Source organism: Falco punctatus (genome assembly GCF_963210335.1).
Source record: "Falco punctatus genome assembly, chromosome: 1".
Taxonomy (NCBI): Eukaryota; Metazoa; Chordata; class Aves; order Falconiformes; family Falconidae; genus Falco; species Falco punctatus.
In genome coordinates, this window is record NC_137580.1 from 116,265,077 (window position 1) to 116,286,620 (window position 21,544).

General features: G+C 51.2%; 1 protein-coding gene across 1 annotated transcript in view; it reads right to left on the reverse strand.

Moving 5' to 3' along the window:
- Positions 1 to 6,260: 6,260 nt before the first annotated feature.
- The window catches only part of TEKT3 (tektin 3), an 82,614-nt gene continuing 67,330 nt past the window's right edge, over positions 6,261 to 21,544 (reverse strand). Inside the window, 10 exon segments of the mRNA XM_080409993.1 lie at positions 6,261 to 7,074; positions 8,115 to 8,222; positions 8,226 to 8,270; positions 9,345 to 9,364; positions 9,367 to 9,632; positions 10,796 to 10,939; positions 11,185 to 11,255; positions 13,193 to 13,276; positions 13,763 to 14,140; positions 14,142 to 14,436. Coding sequence (XP_080266119.1) covers positions 6,814 to 7,074; positions 8,115 to 8,222; positions 8,226 to 8,270; positions 9,345 to 9,364; positions 9,367 to 9,632; positions 10,796 to 10,939; positions 11,185 to 11,255; positions 13,193 to 13,276; positions 13,763 to 14,140; positions 14,142 to 14,436 — 1,672 coding nt within the window. The 3' untranslated portion in view covers positions 6,261 to 6,813.

A 21,544-nucleotide genomic window follows, 5' to 3' on the forward strand; every position in this document is an offset into this window, starting at 1 on the left:
AGCCACAGAAATTGTAAATCTTGGGAGAAAAGAGGGAGAGAAGCGTGCTTGGCTCCTTCCTCCTGGCAAGCACAGGCGTGTTCCCTGCCGCACAGGCTCTGGCTCCTCCGCACTCATGCAAGTAGTCCCATAACACACGTTAGCCAGCAACTGGGAGTTCAGAGCACTCTGGGGGTGAGGGGGAGATGGGCCAGCGGCTCAGACGAGGCCCCTGGCCTCACACCATGCTCCAGCCTGTTTCAGTACCTGCCTGCATGCCCCACCGCAATGGCCACCAAGCCAAACTGTGCTCCAGCAGTGCCAGCTCTGCCTGGTGCAGGTTTGCCCAGCCTGGTTCCAAAGGATGCGATTTGCTCTTTCTTCTGAAAAATGCCCACCCATTCCCCTGTTACCACCACCGCCCCCGCCGCCCCCGCTGCTGCTGCCTGCCACAGCAGCCTGCTGCATGTGCGCTGTCAGAAGCCAGTGCCATCTGTGACTGCAAGCCTCACAGGACTACAACATCTGGACAACCATCAGGACATTCCTCACTAATGAGGCTATTTCAGGCTGTCTTGCCTCTGTGGGTCGGCCGCCCGCCCGTGCTGCTTTCAGAGCAGAAGCCACCACGCTCTGGGCAGCAGAAACACAGAGCGAGAAGGGTCTTGTCCCCAGGGACTGCCACCCAGCCTGCCGTTAGAGACTATCTTCTGATTCGGGTGTGCAGGTCTGAGATCTCAGCTGCTGTCTCTCTGGATAAATAATCTAACCTGCTCCCCCAAAGCAGAGCGGGAAGATGCACAGTGGTGAAAGGCAGCTGGGAGGTGTGGGGGTCACATACTGCACCCGAGCTCCTCCATGAATGCGGGAGAGCAAACCCCCCTCTGCTCCAGTTCTGAAAATGGTGCCAAAAGCAGCTTTTTAAGCACAAAAGAAATATCTGAAACTCAAATCAGGGAAAGAGTAGCCTGTGGGTAATGAAGCCTGTTTTGGCTGAGAGTCGCGGATTAGGAATGGTGGAGGCAGCCCAGAGAGAAGAGCACATCACTCCCGTGCTCCTCAGACACTTCTCTTCTTGGAAAGGTGCATGATCCAAAAGGAGCAGGGCTTTGGAAAAACATCTGCTGAGCACGTGCTATGACAGCAGCTCTGGTGATGAGACCATGCTGCCCCAGGGAGCATGGCGAGTTCCCGTGAAAGCGCTGGAGGCAAAGCTCCTCCGTGTGCCCTCCATCAACCAGAGGTACTGGATGGCGACTGTCCGGGCCAGGACAAGAGGAGGCAAGAAAGTGAGGATGCTCACAGCAGAGCCTTTGAGGTTTTGCTGCAGAGACAGCATCGCCAGCAGAGCCGGCACAGGCTGGAGCACTGCAGTGCTCCCCATCAAGGGGCTCACAGTTGCCCCAGCTCAGTCTCCATGTGAGTGTGGGTAGCAGTGGCCATCACCGCCTAAATAAAAGCAGGCGCCACAATAAATTTAAAAAATGTTTTGTGTACAAACAAGATTCGCCACAGGCTGTGCTGGGAATACTGTAAGATTGGTGGATTGTATAAACACTGGGCAAGAAAATGTGGATTTCTCACTTTGAAACTATTCCATGGGATCGCTTCAAAATCTTTATGATGCTCGAGCTTGAATTTTTAGAATAAAATAATGAGAATTCAGGAGGGAAAGTGGGGTTTATGTCACTTTGAGGGGCTCAGATGCTAATCTGACAAGGTAGTGATGGACTTTGAAGACTGCTGAAAATGATCTAAGCTTTGTTTAAGTGTCTGTGGCATCACCTGAACCAGCACATCACGGGCTCTGCTGCCACTGGTCCAGCGTACACGTGGCACCATCCCCTTCCGCAGGCCCAGTGAATGACACCGCTCTTAAAACAAGCATTTTCAAACTACACAGAAAGACAAGATTTTCTCTGTATGTCTTCTTGTTTAACCCCAAGATTTTGCTTGGTCATCACAATTTTTAGGGACTTGCTTTCTGTTCCCTGCCCTCGTGATTAAGACCATTAGCAACAGAGGGTTTGAAACACAGAGGGGAAGGGGCAGACATCTGCACTGCCATCAGCAAGCCCACAGCTCATCTGGGGCTGGGAACAGGACAACGGGGGGAAAAATCCTGTTGTCAAACAGCTGTGCAACTAGGGAAAGGAGGAGAGCAATCTATGGTTTAACTTGCATTGCATGGAGAATGTATAGTGCTGCCCCAAGCAACGCACATACATATATATGTATGTATATATGTATATATAAATACACCTACACAGAGCGGAGTAACTGTCTCACTAAGTTTTCCAGCTCTCCACCTTGAGCGCACGTCCCCAGCTGGCAGCGAGAGCAGGCTCAGCAGGCTGCCAGGACCTTGCCCTTTCCCCAGCACACGGAGGGATGTGCGCTGAGTGCGCTGGGTCTCAGCCAGGCACCCGGGGGCAGGCGGACACTGTGCCCTGAGCAGGGGCACCGCTGCGGGCTGCTGAGCCCCACGGCCGGGCTGAGAGAGGAACGGGCCTTTTCTCCAGTGTAAAACGCTTTTTGGATCAAAAGGCACCGAGTGGTTTTTACCTTTTTGGATAAAACTGGTAGAATGGCTATCTGAAAAGCCATCTCTAGCAGAAAAAAACAGAAAGGGAGACATTTAAATTCAGCAGACTTCTAAAACAAGAGGTCTAATATATCTTGGACACATTTACTTACTTTTCCTGACATTTGTTCTCCACCAAACCAAGAAGAATTTGCAAAATATTTTAGTCCTGTCTGCATTCATGCCCAAAACCCAGCTTTGTCCGACTTTGTACTTTCAGCTCCAAGCCAGTTGTCATCACTGATAGGGGCAGGCTGAAATCACTGGAGAAAATCCCACTGGCTTCAATGAAACCAAAATTTATCCACTGACTCCAAAACCAAAAAAAAAAAAAAAAAACACTCAACCAGGCTTCCCAGCTGGGACACGGCTCTGTGCCACATGTATTCAGATACTTTCAGAAATTGTGATTTGTGCTCATCTCCTGCATACTGACAGCATAAAAAAAGAGCCAACCCGCTGCGAGCTCCTGCGGTGAACCTACAGAGGATACAGACCTACGCCAGCCTGGAGCTACCTTTCTGCCCAAGCTACTGGGTTTTACACTTCTGCCTTCAGCAGTCCCAGGTCTGGCCCCTTTTTCAGTCACCTCCAGCGTCCCAAGAGTGGCCACCGATGCTCTGAGGGTGACGATGCTCCGTCTCCTGCAGCTCCCTGCTGAGGGACACAGCAGATGCTGCGAGTCTGCACAGGCTCGAAGAACAACTAGAACAAGACCATGTGAAACAAATCCATCGGGGGCTATTAAATCCAAGGACAGTCCTGTCAGCTCAGGAAGTCCTTGAGATACTAATTGCTGGAAGCTGGGAAAGTGGACTGGGAAACTATCACAGGGTGCTTGCCCTGCTCTGGTGCTTTTATCTACGCATCCTCTGTTGGCTCTGTCAGGGGCTGAATCTGGGGTTTGCTGGACTTTGGTTGGAGCCAGCACAGCCACTTCGACGATCCTACACTGCCCGAGTTTTCCTTAGCATTTTGCCAAAGTTTTCTTCCCTCTCTTCCCCTTTCTTTTTTCGTAATAGCAATGAGTTTGGGTTTTTTTCTGACTGCTGATGCTGTTTTGGGAATTCTGTCTCCCTTGAGCATAATAATCTGCATTAATTATGCAATATACTGTTAACATGGGGTTTGGCAAGCTTTCACTTCACCCAAATTCATATCAGACTCCTCCAGGACATCTAATCATTTTTCTTTTCTTAGACAAAAATATCATCCAAGCCTCCTTTCGGAATAGCTTCTTGATAGACTGGCCTTGACAGTTCAGCTGGGTCCTGGACTGACGTGAGGCTTAGCTTGCATGAAGCAACGCTGTCCTAGTTTTACTAATTTATTTTCTTTCCTCCAGTCAGTAAACAATCAGTTTACAAACCCGACTCTGCAGGGTTTATTGGAATGATGCAGGAGGGTGGGAATATGGCTGTGGGATGCAAAGGAATTTCCACAAACCAACTTTCTCAGCAACTTGGCTGATAAAGCCAGCAATAAAAGCAGCCACGTCGTTCTTCAGACTGAAGGCATTTAAAGAAAGGAAACATCACATCAGTGCAGAAAGGCAGCCGAGGCAGCCGGGGATACTATTTAGAAGTGATCTATGAAAGCAAATCATGTAACGGTACGAAAGCAAAGGCATCTCGCACATCAGAAGCGGGGAAGGCAGGGCAGTTGTTTAATGCACTTGGTATAGATCAAAGACAGAGGCTGCTCGGCTGCAGCCCCACAGGCAGCCCCACAGTGACCGAACCCAGCGGCTTTACCCACCAGCAGCTCAGCCATGGGAGGCAAACCCATCCCTGTGCAGGAGACCCTGCCACAAGCCACGTGTCAATGGGAATGTCACCCAGAGCCCTCTCCCTGGAGACCCATTTTTACAGGAGCTTTGTGGCAGGGCTGGCTCCCACCGTGAGATGTGCACAGGACGCACTGTCAGAGTGGGGGGAAAAAAAAAAGAAAAAAAAAAATTAAAAAAAAGACTCAAACTGAAGCACATGTAGGATTAGACAATCAAATCCTACAACTGGGCGGGATTTCAGAGTATCAGCTGCCAGAAGAAGTAACATCAATATTGTCAACTTATGGAAAACTGGCGTGGGGAGAATGAAACCCCAAAGGGACCTGGGAATTCTCTAATGTCTGGGAAATCTGCTGCAGGAAAGCGGAAAGTATTTGTGAAAGAAATTAGAGAAGCTGCAACTGAAATTCCTCTGGTCACGGCTCAAATGGAGGAAAGAAACGCACTGCCAATATTGTGTGAAGAAGCACTGCGAGGGCAGGACGGCAAGATAAAATTTAGAGAGAGAGAACTGCGACACCACATAAATGCTGTCAGTTAGGAGAAAGCCTTAGAGGAGTTGGGCTGGCGGGAAAGATGAGTGTTTGGGGGGTGCTGAAAGCAAAATCGGAGAAAATCGGAGGCTCCGGGTGCTGACTGTTACCGGAGTGCCCTCAGAGTAAAACGGAGCTCAGCTATATTTTTTGATGTGGCTCAGAAATGAAGGTGGAAGTGAAATGAATGTGAAGCTGTCAGCGATGCCAGGACCTCGCACAAGTTACTTCAAACCATGAGCCTTTCAGAAAAGGGCTGGGGACGAACTCACGGGGCCCATTTCTCAAAAAAGAAAACGGGCAGCTCTGCCTGAGAAACCAGCTGTCTGGAGCCGGGCTGCAAAACAGCAGGGCAGCCAAAATCACCAGGATTTGGGCAAGTCAAAGTAAAGGAACGTGGGCAGAGCAGGCGCACGAAGCAGCACAAGGCTAGCGAGGATGCTAACGAAAACCGGCAATCGCGGTGAACTCGGCGTGCCCTCAGCATGTTCTGGGGAGGGAGTTTAGTGGAGAAAGGGAAGGTGTGATGAGCTGGACAGTCTTTTCCTGCTTACGGTTGTATCTTCTCTTTAGAAAGGGTGGCTTCTGTCTCTGACAGACTCTGGCTCCAAGATACACACAAAGCAGAGGAAATCTATTTTTAGTTTCCACAAGACAAAAGTGCTAGTAAAAAAAAAAAATGTTAAAAAGACAATTGCTTCCTGTGTAGGGCTGCTGCTGCCGAGGGAGACCCTGCCAGGGTGCTGAGGTTGGGGCAGGACCTGGGCGCAGGTCACAGCTCTCAGGGGCTGTCCCGGGGACAGCAGGGAGGGCAGGCAGGTCTGTCGGGACCTGTGCTGTGAGATGGAGTCATCCAGGGATGCGGGACAAGAAAAGATGCTCTCAGCTCCTGAGAGCCCCCACACTGGACCAGGAGGTCCATGCCCTGCATTCCCCAGGGAGGAGAAGCGACTTGAGCCTCTGCTCCTTGGGGATTCTTGGCTTTAGGCTGAGCTCAGCTCTGCTGGGGTTAGAAGATCCAAGAGTGTCTAAGTGACACGTGAGTATGGAGCCAATTTGCAAAGTGACTTTCACACTGAACCTGGGATAGATTGAAGGCTTAGCCCTCTGAAAATTCCGATCCTTGCAAAACAGGTCTGTGTCACAGCAGGAGAGCAGGTGCTGTGGCAGCCAGGGTGGTGACTTCAGGACTGATTCATTCCTCCGTCTTCAAAGCGCTTTGGTGCTCCCACCACCAAGCTACATGCAAGAGGTTAAATTAGGAACCAATCCATACTCACCAAAATTAAAACCACAGCGTTTTCTTCAATTACCTAGTTGAAAGTACTTCCTCATTTTAGGACCCCAGCACTGACATTTTAGATGACATCTAAAATTTTTCAAAAGCAAGAAAATGATCATTAGAAATCAGCTTAAAATATAGGGCTTTCTATTTAGGAACAGAACATACTGCAGCGATTTACAGGATAGTTTGTGTTTCTTCTGCTGCACCATTAAAATTACATCATGGATGTCAACAGCTAATTACTCTGACAACTAGCTTTACCTCCCCCTGTGATTTTTCCACAGACTCGGGCAGACTCAAAAGGAGGAAGAACGATAGTTTTGCTCCTAAAATCGCAGACTGGAAGGGTAGGAATAAACCCCTGTGGGTGGATTTACTCTTAGTTGCATACAGGATATTTTCAGCTACTTTCTGGCACACTGTGAAAGAGTGGTGGAAGGAGAAAAACCAAAGGAAAAAAAAATCCTGGTATACCATGTAACACACAAAGCAATCATTTAATATCTGCTCAGGGCTTTCAACAGGAAGTGGAAGTCTAAACATGTATTTTCAAAGCCAAGCATCTTAGCAGAGCTGGAAACGCATCCTAGCAAAGCTGGGAATATCCCCTGCAACAGATAGCGTGGGCCCAGCAGAGCCCAGCCTAGACATAACCCAAGAGTCGCGTGGTGCTGGGAGAGTCTCGTGCATCCCCATGCAGGTCCCCTGGTTGATGGAGAGCCAGCTGGCTGTGACGGCCAGGCTCCAAGACCGACTTGGCATGAAGCAGCACTTGCAGCACACCCTCAGCACGTCTCAGCTGCTGCTGAAGGCTTGGGATCATCTCCTTGATTTCATGGACCTCCTTGATGAGGCTGGGGAACAGCAAGAACCCCCCATCTGACAGTCCCATCACAGGGCTGGTTTAGAGCACCGTGTTGCTGACGGGCCCTGTGGGCACAGGATCTCCCCCTCCAGCGGTCTCGGGCTGACTCGGACCCCCCATTTCTGGCAGATGTGTGGGGAAGCCGAGGGCAGAGCCCCTCTGGAGGGGAGGGAGGCACGGTTCGGTTTGCTCTAAGGCTCTGCCAACGCGCAGCCGCATCTCCCAGAGCAGCTCATCTCCCAGAGCAGCTCATCTCCCAGAGCAGCTCATCTCCCGGAGCAGCTCATCTCCTGGAGCAGCTCATGCCACCCAGAAGAGGGACGGGCAGCGGCAGTTTCCCGTTCCTGTTTGGTTTTGCGGGTTTGTTGGTTCCCCCGCCTTTGATTTCCCTGTGCAGGGGTCCTGCCCACACCCACGGATGCACATACAGCAACATAGGACAGATGGGAGAGGCTGGAAGTGAAACAAGTGGAGGATCGGAAAAAACGACGGGGTGTGAGATGCTGAGCAGGCTCTGGGGCGGTGCTGAAATTGCTTTATGAAGGCTTCACCTGGAGTCATGCCCAGAGGGCTCCCAGGAGGGGGTGGGAGGTTGGGGGGCCTCAAGGGGGGTGCTGCTGGGTGCTCAGGGCAGCCTGCTTCTCCACGGCCCCTTGGGGTGCAATCCCAAAGAGCTCACTGTGTCCTTGACAGGATTCCTGGGGTCCCTGGGGAGGACAGGACAGCCCCTACTGCTTCTCCATACGGTAACCCCCCTCTTGTAGCTCCCCAACAGGAAGGAGCCGAGGGCTCTCAGCATGAGCCTGGTGGAGAGTAAAGGGGTTATTCCTCGGAACTGAGCACATCCCACCGCTGGGAAGCAGGCACGGAAGAAGATGAGGTTTACCCAAGTGGGAAAAATCCAGCCCCTCATAGTGGGGCATCAGGCTGCACCTGGCCGTGGAGTGCAGCCTCCTCCATGGGTGCAGAGCTCTCCCAGCACCCAAAAGCTGGGATGCCTGCTCATTGCTTTTGATTATATCAGTGCACACTGTGGAAGGACTATTTAGAAAAAAGCCACATGATTAATTAATGTCTTACCAGAGCTGGGCAGCATCCTGGCACAGCTCCACATTTGGTCTCCATGTGCGCTCACCCAGCCGGGTCTGAGCCACTATTAAGGGACACCTTTTGTCCTTAATGGCTTTTCAGATGGCTCCTATGTTCACCTTGATCTGGAAGATTTCCTGCAGTGTCTGGTGTGAAAAGGAAACATATGCATGAATTAAAAAATATATTCTCAAGTGACCACTTAATTTCCCTTTTCTCCTGCCTGTCTGCAGAAACAAACGAGTTCAATAAGCAGACCCTGAGCTCAGACCACTGCCCCTCTGCCACATATCCAGGCACAGATCCAGCAGGGATTTCTCTTCAGGGAAAGGCCTCTCTTTGCTGTTGCTGTCACATCAGAGGAGGTTTCGGAGTAGTGATGGATCTATTGAATTATCAGCTTCCCAATAGTACTGCTTGCAGGAACTGATCATCCATCAATAGCAACGACTAGAGGAAAGTTTTTAATGGATCCTCATTTAAGGATGTGGTATCAGCCCACAGTGCTGCAACTCTGCTCAGTTAATCAATACTGTGTCCAGCACTTTTCAGGGAGCTTCCCGTGAGCCCCACCGGCCAGAGCCCGGTGCCCATCACTGGTCTGTGCTCCCTCTGCTTGGCAGAGCAATGCAAGAAACACAGGGATAACCACGCAGCAAGCAGAGCGCTGAGGCTGAAAGCACGTCCTTGGAGGGGAAGCAAGCCTGCGACCCCCCCGGCAGGCACCCCAGCAGAGACCTTCTGCAGGGCAGCCAGCATTGCTGGAGTAACTACCAGGAGATGCAGCCAGAATTGGCACTTCCTGCTGGAAATCCCTGTGCTGCCAGGCTGTCAGCTAGGATCACAGAATCCCAGACGGGTGGGGGCTGGAAGGGACCTCTGGAGACCACTTAGTCCAAACCCTACTGCAGCAGGTTCTCCTCCAGCAGGCTGCAGAGAGTCACGTCCAGGTGGGTTTTGAACATCTCCAGAGGAGACTGCACAGCCTCTCTGGGCAGCTAGCGCAGGAGGCACAAGCAAAACACAGTATCCACGGAGATGAAGTTACAGTGCCAAATCATCCTGCTCCAAGAAGAAAGTCCCCAATACTTTTGAGTTTCAAACAGAAAATGATACTGTAACCAACTTCTTCTGGTGACCATCCTCGGGCCAGGTCTGCATGGAAGGTGGCGTCACGGGGAAGTGACAGTGTCACACCAAACAGGAGGGGCTCAGGCTACCTTGGCCAGGTGGGTCTGGTCTTGCTCTTGGCATCAGCAGTCTCAGAGATGCGGTTGGTGAAGGTGACGTTCACCCCGCTGAAATGCTGCCACATCTCGTTGCCCATCACCATCAGCCGGTTCCTGATGTCCTGCAGCTTGGCAGAGGCCGCCTGTTCACACTGGGAGGGGAGGAGGTTGTTGTCCGTGAACATGGTCCGTGACTCCGGCACCGAGATCCTGGTGCGGGAAGGGACAGGCCCCTGGTGAGCCCGTGCTGCTGCTGGCTGTGGGCAGGCACGGACCCTGCCAGGGAGCAGCGTGGATTAAACATAGATCAAACCTATGTTCTTAATTTGACCACATGGAAAGTGAGACATCTGGACACCATTTGTTCAAGAATACTTATCAAAAAATGCCACGTCCATGAAGACAACTGTGATACTTATGAAAGCTCAGACAAAAAAACAATTATCCCAGAAAAACAGGTATTTTAATCAGACCTCATGTTTACGTGTTTGAGGCATTTAAGTGCTTCCCAGCTTCACAACAGCGCGCAGATTGCAGTCGATTCACTTTGCTCATAACTTGCTCAGTTTCACACTAAACTGAACGAGCATTAGATGATACTCGATTCCCTGTCTGTGCATACAGGATGAAGTTCACGCCTGTGCAGTAGTCCAGAACAAGGTCAACAAAAGACTTAAATACCACATAAGCTCCATTTAAAACATGCTGATTCTCGGCACATTTTACCCCCCTCTGAATTTTAGCGTCAATCCTTTGCAATTCATTTGCCTGTCTAAATACGTCTGAGCTCTGCTGTGAATAATTATCAAAACATTAGAAAAATTGAATCAATCTATGCCCCTCCATAAACGGCACGTGCCTGTGCGAGCAGCAGATTTATTCCCTCAGCCCTTTGCCCCTTGGGGCATATTTCTGCGAGTGCTGGTTTAGGTCCCCATTCATTTACTGCAGAGCCAAAGCCGAATTCCTGGCACCCAAAAGCAGCTGAACTCTATCCCGGGACCATGCTCTCTATTTCTTTATCTTCTATGTCATGTCGGCTCCCTGCCAGGCCCTCTCCATGCAGGGGTGAACCCCCCCCGACCTTACGTCAACGAAGAGCGCTCAGGCAAGCACTGACACATCTTTGAAAATATGCATAAACTTAATGAGCTGTGTAGAGGTGCTGGACTGAATTCATTTCCAGGCTGATCTCTGAACCCTGATATAATGTTTAATTAGGTGGGACTCGTTTTTACCCGTTGGATGTTCAGCATCCAGCTGAAAGCAGAGTGGTGTTCTCCCTTTATGGTGAAAAACGGCCCCTCCGAGGTGGGTGTCTCCGGGTGGGATGGATGTGATGCCCTTATAGTGGGCTGAGGAAAACCAGTTCCCTGCTGGGGAGAGGCACCACACATCCCAGGGACAGCCCAGCACTCGCGGGCTGCCTGGCATGCGCTCACGTGGCGTCAGCCTGCTCCAGCCCTGGGCAGCAGCCGATGCCATCGGAGGTGTTCCTCAGGTGGTGGCACTTGCTGTCGATGCGGTGGGCCATCCGCTTGTTGGCCAGGTCCCTCTCCAGCTCATGCTGGGCCACCCAGTTGGACCTTCAACACACAAACAACAGCCATGGGTGAGGATGTTTGGGTGGGAACTCTATCCTCCCCATCCCGCTTCCCTGCAACTCCCACAGCTACGTGCTCCCATGAGCATCACCGCCCACTTCCCAGGGAGCCTGCACAGGTTTTACACCTGTGGCATGTGGGTAGATGTCGGGGGTCACCTGGGGGTTTCAATTACTGCTGCCAATGCACACCTGCCCTGCAGCAGGAGATAAGGAGTTCCCCCTTACATGAGCTGGGCTGCTGCCTCATCCAGGCACCTCTGCATCCTCTCCTGGCAGGACCCGATGACGCTGACTTCCTGGGCGAAGGCAAAGCATGACCCCATCAGCGTCCGTGCTCGATCCTCCTGGTCAAACTCATCCCCTCGGGTCCCTCCAGCCTTGCACACAGCAAGAACGTGCCTGCCTGTCTTTCTGCCCAAAGCAAACAGGCAGGGAGTGGAGAAAGTGCCACCCAGCCCCAGCACACTCGCTTGTGCAGCTGAACCCGCCCGCAGTGACCAGGAGGGGCCGGGAAGGTGCTGTGGCCGCGGCCTCTGAATTTACTTTCGGGGTGGATTGGCAAGTGTTTTTTCATCTTGACATCAATGTCAAGTGTTTAGTTCCACTACATGGAGACAGGGACAGATCCTGACCTAATACGAACAGGCATAGTGGTTCCCCGGACCAGCAGCGCTTCACATCCCCATCCCCAATGACTACTTGCCCTTTTGGCTCCCAAAATTTTTTCCTCCCCATGAGAAACCCCATCCATATCGGAGATGCACTTCACTTTGGTGTAAATCCCCAGCTATTTCTGAGAAACCCCCAGCTCCACCAGAGGAAGGCATGTGCTGCTCTCAGCTCACGGACTGCAGCACGAACCTATTGCGCTCGTAAAGCCCCAGATGCTGGAGCCGGGTGATTCCTGCTCCAAACCCAGGAATTTTTAAGCCCTCCTGTCTGCAGGTGCCAGCTGAAAAAGCACAGCCCAAACATGTCCCAAACACTTAAAATCCAAAATGCCATTACGGAGATATCAGCTTTGATTATTTTCCTAAAATCTCATGACCTTTAAATTAATCCTTTAATTTTTCAGGGCCTGACTCATAAGAAAATAAAAAAATCTTCTAATGGAGCAGTGGCTTCACAGTCCCAGGGGCTTCAATGTCCTTCCCAGTTCCGCGATGCCTTTGCACGATTGTACTTCGCTGTACCCCGCATTCGCATCTCATCTTCTGTGCCAGCTCTCATCGTGTTTGCTTTTTATTCATAATTCAAAGCAGACTATATAAAGACAGTCAGGAGTGCACATTTTTATGATTTCTCTAAAATACATTGCTGAAGGGTATGGAGCACCAGGCTGATGGGGAGCTCAGGGGGGAGCTGGGGGGGTTCAGCCTGGAGAGGTGGCACCTCCGGGGGGCCCTGATGGCTCCCTACAGCTGCCTGACAGGGGGGGTGTAGGCAGGGGGGGTCAGTCTCTCCTCCAAGTAACAAGCAACAGAACTAGAGGAAACAGCCTCAAGTTGTGCCAGGGGAGGTTTAGACTGGATAGTAGGAAAAATGTCTTCATCAAAAGGGTGGTCAAGCCCTGGAACAGGCTGCCCAGGGAGGTGGTTGAGTCACCATCCCTGGAGGTACTTAAAAGCCGCGTAGACATGGCACTTAGGGAAATGGTTTCGTGGTGGACTTGGCAGTGCTTGGTTAATGGTTGGACTTGATGATCTTAAAGTCTTTTCCAACCTAAACGACTCTGTGATTCTAAGCACACACGGCGGCCATGCTGCTCTGAGCAAAGCAGAGCTGGGGGGAGAGGTAATATCTTTTATCAGACCAACTCATAGAGTTGGGAAAACCAAACAAGCTGTCAGGCACTCGCTGCTTTCTCCATACCTGTGTGTGCATATGTGTGTAATACATATAGATACGTGTCTGTGACATAGATACATACAGGACCTGTTCTGCAGGGCTCCGGAAGGCAGGAAAGGATCACAGATTCCTTGAAGAGGGACAGAGGACCCCGATATACTACACACACAGAGAGCTGGTTGTCACCTAGTCCTTCCTCTGTAAGGATAAGTCTTACTCCCACCGCATGGGGGAACGCCGCCCCCCGGCCCAACAGGGTTTGGGGGTGGGAAGAGTTTATACCTCAGCAGCACTAAGGAGCCAGTGAGGGAACAGGGCTGAAAAACCTGTTTAGGGAGGTTTAGGTAAAAATAACTTCATACACAATCTGTGTTGCCAAACTTACTGTGAAGAGCCGTTTCTCCACATCGTTACGGACTAGGTTGATGCCCATCCTCTTCTCCTGGTGACGCACGCACTCCTGAGTGACCTGTTGGGGACACGCCGTCACTGCTGGCTGCTGGGGCAGGGCTCCCTACAGGGATGCTCCCTGTGCCAAGTAATGTAAGAAAAGAAATTATAGGTGGTCACAGAGATGACAGCGCAGGAGAAAAGTGCCCAGGGCAGCTGGTTTAGCTGACAACGAGCAGCTGAGCTGCAACATCAGCATTAAATCAACATGAGGGAGCACATGTGTCCGTGGTGCAACCGCAGCTGAATGCAGGGACCTGTGTCAGGCTTGATGCTGACCTTGCCAGAGCCTCGTAGTAAGGCATGGGCTTTTGTCTCCCAAACCATGATTTTGGATATACCGCTTTATAAAAATATTTGGTTAAGCAAATACTGTTCTGATGCGCTCAGCATGCGCTGATCGGGGATGCAGCAGATGGCAAGGGATTTGTTTATCGCTAACTTAATTAATGGCCTCTTAATAAAAACTTTCTAGATGTTACAGAGCTGTAATGAAACTTCATCAGACGTTCGAAAGGCTGCAGATGCTCCAGCAGGAGGCTACAGCCTGCAGCCCACTGGACAGGGCGTACCCGGAGAGGGGTCTCCATCCCAGCCAGGGCTCTCTCCAGTCAGTTCTTCGTGTCTGTGAGGGCACTGCTTGCCCCAGCCACCTCTTCCAGCTCACGGCACAGTTCTGACTTCCAAAATCCTGTATCAGCGGCATGTTCTCCCTGAGTTTTGGTGCTTTATTCTTGGGGTTTTTTGTTTGCTGAAATTTACCCTGTATCACGCGGGAGGTTTCAACTCTCAGATGCTCCACGTCGTGCCGGGAAGCCTCTGACTGTTCGTAGTTGGTCAGGTTGGAGCTGTACCAGTCATTGGGAGTGTACTGGGTGAAAGGGGGTTGTTCTGTTGGAAATCAAAGGAAGCGTCTTGCTGGGAGCCAACACCTGGGAGCTTCTGGAAAAGGGAGCCAAAGCTGAGTTGATGGCAGCTGCTTTATAGAAGGCATTGAGCATCCAGAGGAGGCTGAAGCTCTGGGGCAAGGGGTGCTGAGGAAAACAGTTCTTATAACTTGAAGCCATGGTGCTGATGGAGGCAGGAACTTGGCAGGGCTTGCTCTTTGATGGGCATACGTTGCTGTGAAGGGAGAGCCATCCAGCTCTATTCCTGAGTGCTGCTATTTGGGTACGTGTCCTGCACAGAGGCAACAGGAGGAGACAACCTCGCTGACAAAGCTCCTGCACTTGTGTTACTTCTTACAGCAACACACACAACTTATAACACAGGCAGTGATGCGCACAGCACCCACACAGCGCCTGTCCAGGCCTAAAACTCTTGAAAACAAATCCCTTCTGTCAGCATCCCAAGCATTTGTATATATAAGGATTTGTCTTTGTTGTTAGTATCCAGCGTCAGGTCTTGAAATACAGAGAGAAACAAATCACGGCTGCTAAGGAGGACGACAGATATTATGCCTCCATTTTCCTTAAATCTGTCAGTCCAGTCAAACCGGAGTTGCTGATCCTCTGCTGTTCATTTGTTTCTTTCGGCTGGCGTACTGCTGATCTTATAGTACTCCAGATACAATTTTCTCTTTAGAAGTTCCATTACCAGCCCCAACAGCGCTGGACACACAGCTGGTACCCACCCAGCACAATTTGTGGGTGAGGGACTCCATCCTCATCATCTCTACCTTCACTTGCATTAAATGCTCAAGCGAGGAGTCTGCAGGTGAGCTGAGTTTTACAGGACTAGATCCAAATTTGAAAAATCCCTCCTATTTCAACCTAAAAAGAACAGCCACGTCTTCCTGCAAAGGAAGAAAAATGTCTTTGGCTCACCTGATGTAAAATAAATGCACTTGGAAAGGAGATCACCCACAAAGTCTTTTCAGAGCGGCTCGTAAACACCAGCCTTGCGGTAAGCCTAGGAGGAATGGCCACACAGGGAAGTTTTGCTACCGCTAACTGCAGACAGCACTGTGGGTGCTATTGCCCTTTTCAGACGGAGGTTATCAATTATTACCAGAAATATAATGCAGAGGGCCACCAAATGCACCCAACACACATAACCCGAGGACAAATGCTCAGGAGGGCACGTTGTACTCATGAAGTTCTTGTGCGGTTACAGGTGTCTCCCACTGGCAGAATAAGTCTCCATGGCTGTTGTCACCCACTGCGCCGTTGCAGGGATGTGTCCTTCCCCTAGCACCGTCCCGTCCCCACTGCTCCAAGCCTGGCTCAGAGCCCCAGTGACAGATGAGGACACTGGCATCCTGTGATCATGGATGGGAGCCGGGCTTGACACGAAGCATGCACTAAATCCTATTTGTAACAGCATGAAATCAACTTTATTCCTTTAAAAATGGGATGTTTGCATGAAATAAACTTGCTTTCACTCCGGAACAAAACATCCACAGAAGCAATCACGTAACTAGAGGTGTAATTGTTCCTCCTGGGCTACCCTGATCACTTTGCACGTGTAGGTGAGCTGGCAGAGACCGGCTTGTTTTTAAAATCAAAAAATCCTTGGGAAAGACAGTTGCTTTTGTTTTAGTCACCTCTGCAACAAAGAATGCATCTTTCTGCACAAGGGCAGGACCAAGGACTCAGGCTTTCCTGCTGGAAAGCTTAATGGGTGATAGATGGGAGACACAGAGCCAGGCAGCTCTGCTCTCGAGCTAGTGCCAGGGTCTCAAAACGCAGCTATTAAATAAACAGCAAACGCAGGAGAATAACAGGTCCTTTAGCTAGGGCAAACTGCAGAAAAATAGGGATGAGTCAGAGGGGAAAAGTGCACAGCCTGCAGCTGGGAAATCTTTGAACTTTCAGGCTGTAAGCCTTGCCCAAGTCTGGCCGCGCTGGCACAGGCTGCCCCAGTACCTGCCTGGGCACCGTGCTGGCACCGCATCTCGCCCCAGATCCAGCCTGGCCAAGGAGGCTGTGGGATAGGCAGCGGGAGACTCACACCCTCACATTTAGCAAAAGAACTTTCACAAACACGACCCTCCGAGCCAGTTTGGCAGAACTGAGGACAAAATGTCTGTGCTCAGGTCCAACAAAAACCACTGTGCGTGCCGGTTCCCACAGACCAGTCGTTTCAGCCCTTTTGTCCCCGCTCGGGATAGACGAGTGCACTTTCCTTTGCTCCACACCACTTATTTATACCTGAGAAACAGCATTCAGAGAATGGGAGATGGCTTCCCCAGCTCCCACCCTTGCCAATAAATTACTCCCTTTCAGATACTGGCAGACACACATTTAAGAAAGGGAGGAAAAACCCTTGGGAATGGACTGGAGTTACTTTTCCCTGCATTTCCAGCTGAAATAAATGCCCCATCTCCCTGGGGAGAAACCATCCCAGGGTGACATGTTCTACTACCCCTGAACACAGACACATGCCTGGAGCTACCGACCACCTCATTTGGGTACATCTGGACGATATAAGAGATACTGGGGGTGACTAGGAGAAATACTGGCTTTTTCAGTCCTCCCCTCCCAGTTAGAGCACATGCTCCCCCTTAGCTGCCTGGGTGAGGGCTGCACGTTCCAGGGGACTGGGGTGCCCGGAGTCAGGGGACTGATACTCACCGCTGTGCTGTCAGGCTCGGTGGCAGCACCGTCAGGCACTGCAGCATCCCCGGTGCAGTCAGGCACAGGACCAGGGGAACGCTGCCACGGGCGCAGGTTGCTCAGTGACTGGATTCTGCCTAGGTGACTCCCTGCAGCCATTATGGCAACCTGATGCAGCAACTCAATGGGCAACCCAGGGCCACCCCTGGGCAAGAAAATACCCTCAAACGGCATCCTAGTTCATGCCCTGGACAACCTACTGCCCTCGCTGGGCAACTTCATGCAGCCCCTGGGCAACCAGGTGCAGCTGTTGAGCAGCTGGACAATGCTCTTAGTCATATGACTTAATTTTAGGTAGTTCTGCATGGAGCAGGGAGTTGGACTCAATGATCCTTCTGGCTCCCTTCCAATTTGAGATATTCGATGATCCTATGAACTCAGCACCCTCAGTGGGAAACCCAGTGCCACCCCTGGGAAACTCAGTGCAGAATCTGTGCAACCTAGTGCCTTTGCTGGGCAACTTGATCCCAACCCTGGACAACCCCTGGTGCCATCAGTGGGCAACCCAGCACAGCCCCTGGGCAACCAAATGCCAGGCATGGGCAAACCAGTGCTCCTGATGGGCAAACCAGTGCCCTCACTGGGTAACCCAGTGGCAGCCCTGGTGCTCCTGGGCCAGCCTGTGGCCAAGCCGAGGACTTACTGGGGCAGGCAGATGTAGCACGGTGGGGGTGCTGGCACCCCAGGTGAGGAGATGCACGATGTCCCCAGGAGCCCCACCACGGCACAGCCTCATGTGGCACCAGGGCAGCGTGCAGCAGGCACTTGGTGACATCGGGAACACTTCCCAGGAGAGGGACCTTCCTTGGTTATTTCAAGCTTTAGCCTGAGAAAAGGCACTGGAACAGGAGGAGCCCGGTGGTGCCGGTGGGGGTTAGCACAGCCACTCCGGCTAACCCAAGGGGGTTTCTGTCCAACTTTTGAAAACATCCATCAGGTCCTGCTGTGAGGACCTTGGGTCCCACTTCATCCAGAGGAAACCTTTCCGTTTGCTTCATTTTACCACTTTGATTAACTGTGAGCTACGTGGATGGCTCACCCAGGCTGATTCATCCGTCTTCTCAGAGTCGTTTTCAGTCCCCTCTCATCTTCCCAGCCATTGCGGACTGAGATTGCACCAAAATGTTTTACAGCTTCTGAGTGCAGTGACACCCTGCCCCACCGCTCCTGCTCTCCATGCACGCACACGGAGCTGCTCTCCATGGAAAGCCGTGCCTCTACTGCCAAAAACCTGACACAAAAAATAACTCAAACTGTTTTGTGTATACAAAGTTTAGCACACTTTGATTTAACTTTAAACACACGTCTGTTATGGTGTTTAAACCGGGTGAAGAATCAACTTAATCAAACTGAAATAAAAAGTTCAGCACGTAAGTTGTGTCTTTCTACAGCTAAATCAGATAAAGTAATTCCAATTACAGCGAGCCAACCTCCACCCCTGGGCAAGACACGCACACCCCCTTGGACCAGCCCCGCTCTCTGGTCCCTGCGTGCTCCCAGCCTCCCTCTACACCCGCTCTCATCCCTGCCCAGAGCTAATTTTGTGTAGATGAATCACTGCACAACGAGGGACACCACTAATTGTTGTAGGCAACCACGTGGGTTTTGAAGTATTTGCTAAATTAAGCAATAATAATAATTAGATAATATTGTAAATGGCCCACGGGCGCGCTGCAAAGCACGCAGAACAGGACTTTCTGGGGAAGCAGCCACAAGCACCATGATGCAGCAGAGGGACAGCTGGGGACATCAAAAACGATGAAGCTTTGGTCCCACCACAGTGTCTGGAGCGGCTCTTCGAGCGAAGGGTTCGTAACATACCTAAAAGCTACAAAGATGAGGAGAATTGGCACGGGTAAAATAATCACATTCACAAGCTAAATGATTCTCCAGCAAGAAGTTATCGACTGCATGCAGTAAGGGGTCCCCAAATCCCTTATGCCTGGGTACCACACCAAATTAAGTAGACTATTTACATCATCTCCATTTACAAGTAATTAAACTAGGTTCCTTCACTGTGGCTGCAACTCCACAGCAGCGAATTCACTGAAATTACAAAACTACCCTTCCCGGTTCTGGTGGGGCATACCCAGTTTTGGTGGGCACGTGGGAACACAGTTTGTCCCAAAGCCTCGACCATTTTAGCTCAGAATCAAAAAAGAAAAACAAGAGAACGCGAGGCTGACGTTAAGCAGGGGGACAATTTTCAGCATGTCAGCCCAGGTTTGCCTAGTTGACTAAACTGGAATTTCAAAGGCTAAGTACAAAATCTACTGCCAAAAGCTGTCAATCTTTCTGTCACAGCTCTAAATTCTTGCTATTAATACAGCATTACGCTGGATCATAAGCTGTCCTTCTGAAAATACCCAGATCCAGATCTTTTATAGCATCCGTCATGAGTCTACATTCACCTATAACATTGCCCAGATGCAGGTTTACGCCACTTTTGAACATTCCTCTCCCTCCTATAAACGTTGTACCTGCCTGAAAGGGATCAGTTGTCTATTCAGCAGCAGAATAATTTTCAAAAGCCACATTCATTTATGGAGGCTTAAAAAAATTTAAACTGTGCACCCTGCATCCCCTGCTGTCACACTGAAGGACCAGGATGCTCACAGGCAGTGCACGCTGCAGCCTGGCCTAGGGCTGCTTTAGGGATTCAAACAGGCTTCGAGATGTTATCTATTTACAAAAGCAAGGCTGGCTCCTAGGGATGAGCTGCACAGAGCTGCAGCCGTGGGCACGGTCCCCCAGCGGGCTCCATCTGCCCGGGAAACATGAGACTTTCCAGGGTATTACTGGATTTCCTGCATTTTCGTGAAAATGGAGTTGACCATAAAATAGAGTGTGCCAAGGACTCTCGAGGTGAAGCTTGGGCTGCTTTGATCTCTGCATGTAGCCAGTGGGAAAAGATAGTTGTGACCATCCCTGAGCCCTCACTTGCCACAGCAGAGGCTGGGACTGGCAGGAGGAGGGCTGAGGGGCTGGACACCAAACCCAGAGCAAGAGGGAGAGGAGGCTGGGCAGGTCGGCAAGGAGAAAGAGCCAGCTTTGGACACGGGCAGCCACTGGAGATCATCTGGGGCTCTCCCTTCCTTTGCCAACAGCCCCTCAAAGAGCTTGTGCTCTTCAGAGAAGCTCAAGAGTCCGTGCTGGCCCCTCCACAACCCCATGCAGCACCTGGGAGTGCCACCATCCTGCTGGCTGGGCTCCTTCACAAACCCACTCCCCAGCCTGGCGGCACCCATCTGTGCTCTGCGGGCAAGCGGCTCAGCCCCGGCAGGGCACATACCCACCTATAAATAAGGGGCAATGCCAAATTCCAATTTGTCATTAATTCCACCTCATTTGAGTCACTTTCTTGATATCCTTAAATGGCTACAAAAACACAGTCCAGCAGCAGGTTGCCCCAGAAGGACCTGACTCCTCTCCCTTGCTCTGGTTTAAGGCGGAATGACCTCTGTGATGTTCACGAGCCTGTACCAGAGTAAACACAGCGTAAGGTAAGGAAGAATCAGCCCACAGTTAACACCTCAGCGCAGCCGGGACCGTCTGCACATGCTGGCAAAGGCTGAGCAAGCCCCTCGGGCTGCTGGCGCTGCGCTCGGTTCTGACACAGGAGCCGTTACAGCGGTCTCGGAGGTGGGATCGTGCTGCACGCACCCCGCTGCCCTGAAAGAGGCACGAGCAACAGGCCAAATATTTTGCCCAAATCAGTGACAGCTGCCCAAGTGAATCATTCCTTATGCATGTGTTTCAAGTGCGTTTCTTTCCCCCCACATTCCTGAGGAGGTTAGTGATTGATTTCTCAGAACCTGCGCTCTCTGCCAAAGTTCACATCTCCATTTCCACCCTGACTTTTCTATCCATAAACCAAGGGGATAGATGTGAGCCAACTGCAAGTGGACACGGGTAGGCTGCAGCGAGAGGAGGCAAAGCAAAACCCCTGCCCTGCCCTGCCCATCCCCCCCATTATCCCTGGTGCAAAGGTGGGGTGGCCATTCCCACCCTGCTCATACCCTTGCCCTGATGGAACGAGCACATCCCACCTCCAGCCCTGCCTCAGAGCCGAGGGATCGGCTATCCTCTACAGGAAGACTTTTCATCGGATTTCTCAAAGGCACTAGGAAAATGATGGCGTTAAACCAGCGCGAGCTGCTGTGTGGAGACACAAATGCCATTTTACATCAACACACCTCTCTGTCCCCACGCAAAACCGTCCTGGCGCTCAGGAGCTGCGTGTGACATGTGAGAGGAGCCCAAGTGCCCCCGTTTGGCCCATGGGGGACATGCTGAATGCGAGCCACCTCACCTAAGTTTAGACATTGCAGTCTAAATAATTTTCCTTTACGGTCAGGAGGAAGAAATAGGTCTCTCCAGAGGCCATTATCTGACCAACCTTATGTGCTTTTTTTAGCATTAGGCAGATGGTGCAAGGGAAGGCGCATTTCTTCAGCATCCCGTAAGAGATGCACAGAGCGATGCTCAGACTTGGACATCTGACCAACCCAGGGCAGATGAACCCGGACCCTCTCAAAAACACCCTCAGTCCTTCAGCAAGGCCAGACTCACTGAAAATCTACGCTTGAAGTTTTGGGTTCCAAAGATAACAGGCACAGAAAATCGCCTCTAGACGAAGGTAATCTTCACCTCCAAACATGAGACTCTTA